The sequence below is a fragment of the Dasypus novemcinctus genome, chromosome 5 (genome assembly GCF_030445035.2).
Source record: "Dasypus novemcinctus isolate mDasNov1 chromosome 5, mDasNov1.1.hap2, whole genome shotgun sequence".
NCBI classification, from domain to species: domain Eukaryota; kingdom Metazoa; phylum Chordata; class Mammalia; order Cingulata; family Dasypodidae; genus Dasypus; species Dasypus novemcinctus.
The window spans coordinates 80998625-81011103 of NC_080677.1; the positions used below are offsets into that span (position 1 = coordinate 80998625).

The following is a 12479-nucleotide window of genomic DNA, read 5'->3' on the forward strand; positions in this document are numbered from 1 at the left end:
TATTAATTAATTCTGAAGGTAAGTAGAAAAGAAAATATCGATTCAACAGAACACAACTCTAGATTCTACTCCTTTCCCCGCTATTAATTAATGTGCAACCTTGGGCAAATCTATTAACTCTGTGCTGCAACTCTAAAATAAGGGGACTGCTCTACACAGTTCTGAAATGATATGTGTATTAATGAAATGAAAAGCAGTGTTGATGCAGTTGGCCCACAGGCATTTTAATAATCAAGTTATATAATAAAATTTACCTTTAATACAGTGTCAAGAGGATTTCCAGAATCAGGTCTGATTATTAGAGGTGCTTCTGTACTTCTTGATACTATTAAATGTCTTAGATCTTCACCCCATATTTTCTCACATGCATTATAAATGTCATAGCTATCGCTGACAACTGATACAGGCACTGAGGAAAACTGCGTTACTATATGTTCAAAAGCATCTTTCTCATGGTCTTTCCCCCAAGCTGTTATAGTACTAGAAAAAAAATGAAAACACAGATTTACATAGGCAGACACATTATCTATTCCTGAATCACCAGTTATTCATTCATTTACCATCATCATGTGGTTGAGGATTTAGCTTAATGAATGTACATTATAAGAAGTTGAATATTTGTGTCCAATCACTCCTTGGCTAATTTTTATTTTTTAAACAGTGTAAGTAATCTTATTCCTCTCCAGTAGTATTAAAAACTTTTAAGTCAAATTCAACCAATTATATTTTTTTTCTTTTTCTTCTTCATTTTGTTGTTGTATTGCTGAACCTAACCATTTAAAATAAGCTGATGGGCAATGAAAAATGTGATCACTTGGATCCCTTCATCAAGGAGATGAAAGAAAACACAAAAAGATCTAAAAGACAGGAAAACAATGAACGAGCAATATGAGAATCTTTCAATAAGAGATAGAAATTTTAAAAAGGAACCACACAGAAACACTAAAGTTGAAGACCAAAATAACTAAAATGAAAAATTCACTAGAGGGTTTCAATAGCAGATTAGAGGTAGCAGAAAAAAGAAATAGTGAACTCTAACACAAGACGATTGAAAAGATTCAGGATGAGAAGCAGGAAGAAAAATTTCAAAACAGTATTAACAATAATGGTAGGTTCATACATTTTGTCTTTTTTATCTTTCACAATCATATACTTAGTCACTACATAAGCCCATTTGTCCAAGGTGGTGGCGTTAGACCCCCTGTGGTGCCGTTTTGCCACTGAACCTTTGAATGACTAGGAAAATCAAGCAGAGTCATCATTTTCAGAACTTCAGAAAACAATTAAAGGAATGTAATAACTGGGCAAGTGCCAAATCAAGAACATGCTATTTAAAAAATGGTAGAAGACACATGTGATACCCTTGCTGGCCTCTTTCCCACACCATGCAGTCTGGAGATGGCCTATGCTCCCATTGTGGGACCCTGGCTCTGTTGTGCAAGAAGTGTTAACTCCTATGTTCATAATGGGGTGCCTGTATATCAATGTCAGTCTATCAGGTGGCATTCTGAAAGAATGAACCAGGAAATTCATCTCTGCCTCACCCTTCCAGAAGGCGCCTAGCAGGCAGAAGCGGCTTATATGGCATTAAAGCAGTAGTAGAAATAATTAAGTCAAAGTGGCATTGGGCAAAGATTACCTGCTTTAAGTCATGCAATAGAGCACCTGGGAGGAAAAAGTCTAGGGAGTTGAAGGGGCACTGGAAGTGTATAAATGGGGGACTTCTTAAGGCCAAAAACAAGCACAGGCCCTGGACAACACCCAGGGTCAGAAAAGACAGAGGGCAAGGCACTTCATGTTTGCCTCAGGCTGATCTACTTGATAAGGCTTAACTCTGCAAAGTCTGTAAACGTTTTTTGTTTTTTTGTTTTACATGGGTTTGTTTGCTTTTGTTAGCTCCTAGCATTTAAGGAAATCACTGTCATATCAACAGCTGGATACAAACTTAAGGGACAGTTCAGGTGCTAAATCCCAGAATTAACACTTTAAAATAATTAAAAAGCACACTGTGCAAAAAAAAAGATTACAAGAACTAGAAAGGGATGACCTAAACAAGATAACAACCCAGAAGCCTTTAATGAACAACACCAGACTTTGGACACACAGGACAAAGATTTAAAAAAACATATTCAAGGAAATGAAAGAAAACACAAAAAGTACTAAAAGACAGGAAAACAATGAACGAGCAATACGAGAATCTTTCAATAAGAGATAGAAATTTTAAAAAGGAACCACACAGAAATACTATAGTTGAAGACCAAAATAACTAAAATGGAAAATTCACTAGAGGGTTTCAATAGCAGATTAGAGGTAGCAGAAAAAAGAAATAGTGAACTCTAACACAAGACGATTGAAAAGATTCAGGATGAGAAGCAGGAAGAAAAAGGAATGAAAAAAAGTAGCCAGAATCCTAAAGAGACCTTGGGGCACCATCAAGCATACTGATATATATAGTAAAAACGTCCCATTAGGAAAAGAAAGAAAGGGGCAGAAGGAATACGCAAAGAAATAATGGCAGAAACTCCCCAAATTAAACTAAAGACATAAATATACACATTTAAACCCAAACAGGATAAACCTGAAGAGAATCACACACAGTAGTCAAACTTCAAATACCAAGAATGAAAAAAAATTGGAAGCTTTATGAAAAAAAAGCAACGTTATTATGCACAACAGAGCCCCAATAAGATTAAATGAAGATTTCTCTTCAGAAAGAATGGAGGTAAGAATGTAATGGGATGAATTTTTTAAAAAGGTTAAAAGAAAACAATTGCCAACCAAGTGGTACATTTGGTGAGATGGTCTTTCAAAAATGAGGTATAGTTAAGACATTCCTAATCAAATGCTGAGGGGGTTCATCACCACTACATATACCCTGTAGGACACTCACTACACAGTGAAACGAAGGGGCATAAACATATAAAGGGCTCCAATAAAGGTAACCACATGAACAATTAGAGGGAAGTGGGTATAGATCAGTGGTTGGGTGTCTGCTTTGCACGTACAAGGTCCTGGGTCCAATCCCCAGTATCTCCAAAAACGTAAATAAATATGTCAGTATGCTATATGTATTTTCTGGTATAAGCGCCACATTTTATTTCTTACAGGTTCTAAAATGCAAAAACGTAAAGATAAATCTATGGCGTTAGACATACAATGTTTAAGATATGATCTGCATAGGTAAAACAAAAAGGTAGGGTGATGAAGGGGTATAGGAACAGTGTATGTGTATGCTTTTGAAGTTAAGTTGGTATCAAATTAAATATGATGGTTACAGATTTAGGATGTTAAATTTTATCCCCATGGTAACCACAAAGAAAATATATGAAAAACATAAACAGAGAGAAATGAAAAGGGACTCAAAATGATATGATAAAAAAAAAAATCAAATAAATTTGTAAGAAGATATTACTCAGGCAATTATTCATACTACACCATACACACATTTAGTCAATGAACTTTTTACTTATTAGATCTTCAAATGGATGGTAATAGGTAGTCATTTATCTCATATATAGAAAAGATTATCTACTACTAATTAATATATAGCCAGGAAATAAGAATTTTAATATTTAGTTTGATTACAGCATAATTAGTATTGGAAATAAAGATGTGAGAGACTTCCCCCCCCCCTAACTCCAATGCAAAGATAAAAGCAGTCTGGAATATCTAGGTTATTGCATCTTTCTGGTAGGCAAGAATGGATATAATAATTTTTACAACACTATAATGATTCTTATTTAATCCATTAATATTTAATATGTAATTATAAGTACTTGGGTAATAAGTATTTATCATAATTTTAAAAATTCTTAAAAGGATTCAATGAAGTATTTGCAAATTACTGCCATTTCCTCATGCCAAAAATTCTTTCTCCCCATAATTTTCTATTTTCTGCTACCCTGTTTTTTCCTGCGTAAAAATTACTAAAAAGAAGATAACCCATTCACTTATTAAGTCCACGTACATTTAAGTTTATCTAAATAATGTGTAAAAAGACATTAAATTTGTTTTCTTCTTCTGAAGGCTACAGTGAACACTTTCCCATGTTGTCAATTGGAAATGCACACTTTAGGGATACCAAGACTAGCTATCCAGCAACTACACCTGTCTGAAATTGAGATGGGTCAATTACATAAAACTCCTTCTTAACAGCTATGGTGGCTGCCAGCAGGTAGCTCTAAGGCCAATATTTACTGTACCATATTTATGATGTTATTACTTTGAAACAAAATCATCAATGAAGAGTTTACCAAATACATACTTAACTACCTTTTAAGTCAAAGTCCAAAATAAAAATACTCTAATCCTAAAAATCTTTTTCTGTTAATGTCACCTTCATGTTTCTGGTTGGCCAGGCTTGAAACTTATTATGTCAGTGTTCAATAAGGCCTTGCTAATACAGCAAAGCTCATAAAAATTAGCTGAATCTTCTATCTACTGAGCCCAATTCAAATCACCAAGTTCTAGTAATTTTATCTGCCAAGCTGCTGCTCATATTTATTCACTTATTTCCATTTACTCATTTGGTTCTGGACCTCCTCACTTTTCTCAAGCCTCCTAATTTCTGATTTCTCCTTTTTCCCAATTCATGGAATATCTGCTATCATAATAACCTTCATAAAATATTTGTCTGACAGTAACATTTTTTTTTTTGCTCAAAAACTTCGGTGCCTACATCATTTCAAAGTACCTAATTAAGAATAACCTAGCAGGATATGCACATAGTCAACATTCAGTATCAAAATGAATTTGAGGGCCCTTACTATCTTGCTAGTCTACCCTACTGAGGCAGGTTGGTAAAGTTAAAGAGGGAAGGCAGCTGGGACCAGCAGAAAACATAGCCTTAAGACCCTGCCAGGAAACCTCCTGAGGGGAAGGCTGCTACTAAAGAACAAAACCTCAAAGATTCCACGAGACCCTGGCCACGAGGTCCCATTTGGAAGTCTTTCTGGAGTCAAAGAGAAGCCCTGGATAACCCCCAAACAGACCTCCTCATTAGGCCCCTGAGAACTAAGAGGCAGGGATCATAAAGCAATCAGTCAGAACAGCAAACAGCTGGGGCCCCTCCGAAACATTATGAAGGGAAGGGAGTAACTTCAGTAAGACTTAACCTGGGGCCTCATGTCTGCGTCTCACCATGCAACATGCCTGCAATGTATGTTTCAGATTGTGTACTCTTTTCTTGCTTCTTAATAAACTCTTTACTCTAAGAATCTAGAAGCCCAGAACCCACAGTGTTCCACTAACACTACATTTCCTACAAAATTGTATGTTTCAGATCTTATTCCCCAAATACATTCGCTCTCCTCTTTCATTCTTTCTCTTTCCGCTCAATGCCTGATAATGGTATTATGCAATATTTACTCAGAGAATGAATTATCCCCCAAAATCTGTCATTAAAATTTAACATTCTTTTATGAATTAAAGATTTCACATACTATCTCTATAAAAGATGACCATGCCAGTAGAATATGATCCTTCCTTTGCACCACCACAGCACTTCATATAGTTGAATCTCCTTAAAAGGATTTCAGCAACAGAGCAAAATGTCAGTGGTGTATATTTTTATCCTGAGGTTAGGGTCAGGTTTTTATATCTTTCTATCCCTTGCAGCACCCAGAAGATTATCTTGCACATGAAACCCATGCAATTAATAAGCATCAAATAATAAAAATAAAAAAACTTCAGCGTAATTCTAAACTTATTGCCGGTTTTAGCATCCTGCATAGTTTTCAAGTTTGAGTAGAACTTAATAAACATCTCCAAGTTGAATACAGTACATAACTTTTGCTATAAGGACTAGAAATAAGAATAAAACCATTGTAGCCAGACATTTAAAAAATCCCACTGACTTCCAATAGAGTTAAACTGTAGGACCAGAACAATTGCAGCTTGGATTAAAATTTCCTTCTAGTTTAAGATGGTTTGGTATGAGCAAATAAGAAAGCCTAAGAGAAGAATCTGAATACTCTGCCTTTTGTCATAGGGGTATGAGGTCAGATGATAATTTCCAAGGCAAGGTCTGGCAAGGTTATGCAGAAGAGTAGGGAAAGGGAAAAAAAGTGACCAGTTTTTATAGTGAGTATTTCAAAACTTAATAAAGAATAAAATGTTTCTGCATTGTTGATATAGCAGTTGAAAAAAAAAAAAGCCCTTAAGATGTTTGTATCAGGTGGTTTAAAATTTTCCACCCCACTGATACTGTTATACAAAGTATTAAATCTAAATCTGTACTGCTTACCTTTATGAAGTTTTACTATTATAACTGGCTCTGCAGTTATGCAACCATTGAGTTACAAATTTGAGTGAAAAAAATTCATGGCTTTAGAAAATCAATACTTAAATAATTGGAGGATTGCAACAGAGTTTTACCTGTGTTCTGCTGCTGGAACAGAATAGCCTGGGACAGGATCTTTTGTTCCATAATATTTTTTAATTAAAGCAATTCCTGCTACCGTATCTGTTCCTTTGAAGTTAACCAAATGAGCAGATGCTCCTATGCCAGCAGTCTGGAAAATAAACCATAAATCAAAATACAAAAAAAGAAAAACCCATACTTGCAATATATAAAAGTTTCCAAAGGAATTATTTTTTTAAGCTATTCTCAGAAAAATCTATGGCAAAGAGTCTTCTTTTCCTAAATATTTAAGAATTCAAATATTACCTCCTGAAAGACACCTATTTAGTAGTGCCCCATCCAACTTCCCATCACCCTTTATTCCCTTACCTTGCCTTATGCTGCTTCTAGCATTATCTGACATCTGATATATTACATAGTATGTATGTATGTATCAATCTAAATACATAAGGACAAGTACTTAATTTTGTTGAAGGCTATATCCTATGTACCTTGAACAGAGTCTGACACACAGTATAGTTGCTGTGAAAGTTCGAAACTTTTCTGGATCCTAGAAAAGATCATGTCCTTCGAGCTAATCCGTTCCTGTGCATGTAAACCTAATATAGGTGGCAAGTCTTGATTAAATTACTTCTGTTAAGGGCCTTTGATTAGATTGTATGACCCGGGGTGGGGCATAAACCTCTTACTGGAATCTTTTATAAATGGTGGACTAAAAGCAGCAGACAGAGAAAAAGTGGCAGAGACAGAGAAACCCCAAGAGGCTGACAAAGAGATCCCAGAGACTGGATTCAGAGCACAGAGGCACAGGAGGAGGCCCTAAGAAGCTGAGAGAAGGTCCACGGAGAGCAAGAAGCTGAAGCAATGGAGGGGAGGGGAGAAAAGGAGGGAGAGAGGAGGGATAAGAAGAGAGGCTAGGGACAAAGGAAGAGGTCTAGGGCCCAACCCTCACCCACAAGTGCTTGAAGAGGATTACACTGAGAAGATGGCCCCTGGGGAAGCCCTTGGAAAGGGTGGGGCTGCCACTCCACGTCCTAGGCAGAAATCATAGTTCTATAGATGACTCTCAGACTTCTAATGGAGTTTTTGGAACTGTGACCCTATTTCCCTTTCAATTTCTCCCTATGGCAATGTGATATATGTATCTTGAGTGCCCCTCCTTTATATAACTTGTTTTTTTAAGTTTCATAGGTCCATAGGCTGAGGAGAATTTTGCCAAGACTGCATGATTATAACTTGATTTTTAAGAGATTTTATATTTAGCATTGTTTCTGCAATGATGAGGGTTTCTGAAATACTGTGATGGAATGAATGTATTTTGCATATGGAAAGAACATTGTCTTTCTGGGATCCAAAAAGTGGAATATAACAGTTGTTTACTATGTATCTGTTGACTGAATCTCTTGAATTTCCCAAATGTGGTTTACTGAGAACCAAGACCAATCCCAACAGCTTTCCCAAAAAGTTTGTAATAGTGCTCTAACCCATAGCCCACATTTTATTAATGAGGTTAATTTTTCACAACTTTTTACCTCTTGTGAAGAGACTCCTCTGTAGCCAAAATCATGTAACTTGTATTCCAGACCATCTAAATTACCAGAAGTTTCTAACAAATATTTGGCCAATATTTTCTTCTGCTCTCTGGAATTTGTGGCCACTGTGATAGGATACCAGGATTGAACAAGAATAGTCTGTAGAAATAAAATCAACCACAAATAGTAATACATAAAATACTGAGTTCTTTATGAGGAAAATCTTAAGCTATTTCTGCAGGCATTTCCTGGACTTCCATACTACTAGATATTAAGCTAGTTTGCTACTAATTCTTACTTTTATTGTAGGTAGTTAACAATGAATTGTCCCCAACCCCACCCAGAGCCTTTAAATAAGACATCTTTCTCTAATTTCTATGTTAAGTATTTTCTGTACATATCAGGTACTTAACCAGTATTCACTTGTTGAATTTAAACCAATTTTCACATGTTAATTCAACTCAGATATTGATATTATCTAGGAGAAAGAAATGAAACAAAATTTTCAAGAACTCCAGTTGAGTTGTAAAGGTACAATATTGACCTTACCCCTCAAAAAATGCCAAGGAGAGAAATAACTATCAGTTTTCCTTCACATCACCATTTCCTTTCCACAGTCCAACAAAATGAGCTTAAATTACACTCTTAATAAAATCACTCCCCTTTCAAAAAGATCACTGTAGGTATAAGCAAGGGAAAAAAAGGCAAGTTAGTTTGGGTAAATGCAGGGTCTAATAAAATAGGCCTTGTTGGAAACTCTTCCAAAATAGCAACTTGCTCACACAAATTAGGATAAAATTTTTAGTTGAAAACAGACTAAAGTAAATAAACTCACAAACCTCACTTACGAAGTGTTTATTATCATGTTATTGTTCAGAATAAAGAATCTTTTTTTTCTTTTTAGGATAAAGAATTTAAAGAATTAAAAATGGTGTGGTAGTTGAAACAACATTGAATTTAAAAATCTGTTAACTAGTGCGTTCACCTCTCAGCCCTCAACTTCCCCATCTATGAATGAGGCCATTTGATTTACGTAACAGTTTTTAAAGTCACCCTTTCTTCCCAACAGCAGAAAGGTTTTGCTTGCTTTCTTTTTTTTGGGTGAGAGAAAGGGGTAAGTTCCACCCAATGTGCTCACTTCTCAGCCCCTTGGTGAGCCTGAGACCACTTTGCAGAATCCTTAAGGCTCTTAAAAACATGTTTTAAAATCTGATTAGAACTGAAGGTTTATTCTAGCACCAATATTGAAATTAATAGAGCAATTCAATAATTTTGATGGGTTTTAAAATTCAGTATACCTGATGAATAATAATCAAAGAAAAGTTAGTAATAACTTTGAATATAACAGGGAGAGGGAACATATGCTGGGAGAAGGAACAGATACTATCTAATACTTATGTAGTACTATTATTTAAAATGTTTGAAATCAATGACTGCCTAAAGAACATTTTCAAATTTGTAAATAAGTCTGTAGGGCTTGGTAAAAATTCTAATATAAACTTGGGGTAGGATGAACCTACCCTATTCCCCCAAAATCCCAGAGAGGATACAAAGTGAAAATGACAAAGTCTTTTCAGAGAAAGACAGGGCGGGGCCCTTCTCTGTCTCTGATAGAGAACTTCTATCAGAAACTACAACATGGGATAGTGGCAGACCCTAAGTCCCTAGCCTTAGACAAAAATATCTACCCAGGATTGAACTTACTTAAAATACTATATATCAGGAAGAAAAAAGTTGTTTCAGAATATAACTAAAAACAAGGATCTAGGTAACATTCTTTGTTCAAAAGCTAATTTCATTTTGGATTTACATTAAATCATTTCTTTTAATAAAAACAGTAATATTTGAGTGGTAAGGAAAGCTCACTTCAGGTATGAAGGCTGGACAAAGCTGAAGAATACCTCTTGATTAGAAACTTGAGGCCAAGAGAAGGCTGGAGAGAACTGACGGAGGCTGAAGATCTGTTTAATGGCTACAAAGTACTGGTTTCCCTTTCCTTCAATTTTCTCAGGCCATAAGGCTATTTTCCTTTTGTAATGAAAGCATTTAAATTCCAGACACTACTGCCACCAGGCTAACTTACCATGGAGCCAGGCTCAAATTAATTTTAAAAATTATTATTAAAAAACGAAAGAAAGACAACTGACATCATCAAGATGATAAGGTCAATGCCTAGGATTCTGCCCAGGATTCTGTTGCCCACAGAAGTTTTAAACAAGCAAAAACAGGCAAAACCATCTTTTTGAGATCTCTAAGAAACAGGTCAAGCGTTGCAGAAACTGGACAAGTACCAAATTAAGCAAAGGGCAACTTAAAAATGTTAGGAAAAGCTTCTGACACCTTTGCTAGCCCTTTCCTCACCCCATCCCCAGCTCTGTGAGGAGAGACCTGCACTCCTTGGTCCCAGTTCCAGAGGGAGCAGAATAACCTTATGCACATTCTAGGATGCATGTATGTGTTTAACTTCTGCTAGCAGCCTGAAGGACTGAAAAAGGAAACTTGTTGCAGGTTTGCTGTGTCAGAACTTGCTCAGCATGTAAGAAGTGGCCCAGGGCTGCATTTAAAATGTAATAAAAAGCAATCAAATCACAGTTGCCTTGCATAAAGGATTATTGGTTTTAAGACATAAAATATAGCACCCAGTAGTAGGAGGAAGGACTATTTCCTGATGGAAAAGAGAACATGTAAGCTGTGCAAATGGGGAAATTCCTAAGTCTACACACATATGGCTGAGACAAGAAACATGCTCAGGAAAGACTGGAAGGACCCATACACTTCAACCTTGGTCAGTTCTTTATATCCACTATTATAATGGCTAAGCTCTGAATGAGAACATTCATATAGGCCAATCTGCAAAGAGTGGAAAAAGAGTTTTTCTTTAATTTTTTGTTAGCTCCTGACACTCAAGGGAATCCCAGTCATAACACTAATTGGGTACAGGCTTAAGGAACAGATGCAGCAGTGATAAATTCCAGGGATAACACATTAAAATGTCCAGAGGGCAACAAAAAAATTACAAGATAAACAAAGAAACAGGAAATGATGGCCCATGCAATGGAGCAAGAGAAAACAATAGAAACTTAAATGAGAAAGACCAGACTTTGATCATTATAAAGACATTTAAAAATTGTCTTAAATATATTCAAAGAGCTAAATGAAAACAATGACAAAGAACTAAAGGAAATGAGGAAAACGATAGATGAACAAAAGAGAATTTCAAAAATAGAAATAATAAAACATCAAACAGAAATACTGGAGTGGACAACCAGAACAACTGAAATACAAGATTCCATAGAGGATTTCAACAGCAGATTGAAGGTGGAAAAAGGAAAATATCAGTGAACTTGAAGATAAGACAACTGAAATTATTCAGTCTGAGAAGCAGAGAGAAAAAGAATGAAGAGAGTGAACTGAGCCTAATAGCCATTGGGACAACACCATCAACCATATTAATATAAGCATTAGGGAGTCCTCAAAGGAAAAGAAATAAGGGAATGAATAGAATAGTTGGAGAAATAAGGTTTGAAAGCTACCCAAATTTAACAAGACATTAATAGATGTATCCAATAAGCTCAATGAATTCCAAATAGGATAAACTCAAAAAAGACCCACACCAAGACACATTATAATCAAACTGTGAAATGCCAAAATCAGAGACTCCTAAGAGTCACAAGAGTGAACCAAGATGTCGCATACAAAAAAGCTACAATAAGATTAACTGCAGACTGCTCATCAGAAATGATGATGTGAGAAGACAGTGAGATGACATATCTGAAGGACTAAAAGGAAGATATCACCAGCAAAGAATTCTATATCCAGCAAAAGTGTCTTTAAAAATGAGGGAGAAATTAAGACACTCCCAGATAAACAAAAGCTGTGGGAATTTGTCACCACTACACCAGTCCTTTAAGAAATGCTAATGGCAGTTTTTCAGGTTGAAAGGCAAGGATGCAACACAAAAGAAATGTGACCCAAAGAAATAAAGATTTCTAATAAACTACATGGATAAGTATAGATGCCAGTACTATTGTTATGTTTGCTTTTTAACTCCTTTTTACTTCATACATGACCTAAAATTAAAGTGCATATAAAATGATACATCTATGGTTTTGGGCACATAATTGTATCAATTGTAAATTGTAATGAGAACAACAAAAAGGTGGGTCAGGGAAAGGTATAGGAACATAGCTTATGTATGCCACTGGAGTTAAGCTGGTATCAAATCAAACGAGACTTAGGACATTAAATTTAAGTCTAATGGTAACAAAAAAGAAAATACATGAGAAAGATATACAGAAGGAAGTGAGATGGGATTCTAAAAGGTTTATTACAAAAAGATCAACTAAACACAAAAGAAAACAGTAATGAAGGAACTGAGGGATTAAAAAAGGTATAAGACATAAAAGCAAAATAGTACCACTGACCAGTGTGACAGCATGATCCATGGCTCCCCATAGCATCTTAAACAACTAGCGAAAATTGGCAGAGCCATCTTCCTGAGAGCCCCAGAAAAATAATTAAATGTTGCAGGGAACAGAGCTAACAATGAATCAAGAAAATGCAACTTAAAAATGGTAGGAAAAGTT

The 12479-nt window shown here is 35.7% G+C and overlaps 1 protein-coding gene across 2 annotated transcripts in view; it reads right to left on the reverse strand.

The window, feature by feature from the left end:
- The window catches only part of NAMPT (nicotinamide phosphoribosyltransferase), a 53715-nt gene that overhangs the window by 21502 nt on the left and 19734 nt on the right, over positions 1–12479 (reverse strand). For both annotated transcript variants that reach the window (XM_058297148.1, XM_058297147.1), the window contains 3 exons: positions 7894–8052; positions 6376–6512; positions 255–480 (listed from right to left, as the gene is read on the reverse strand). In XM_058297148.1, coding sequence (XP_058153131.1) covers positions 255–480; positions 6376–6512; positions 7894–8052 — 522 coding nt within the window. The remainder of the gene's footprint in view (positions 1–254; positions 481–6375; positions 6513–7893; positions 8053–12479) is intronic.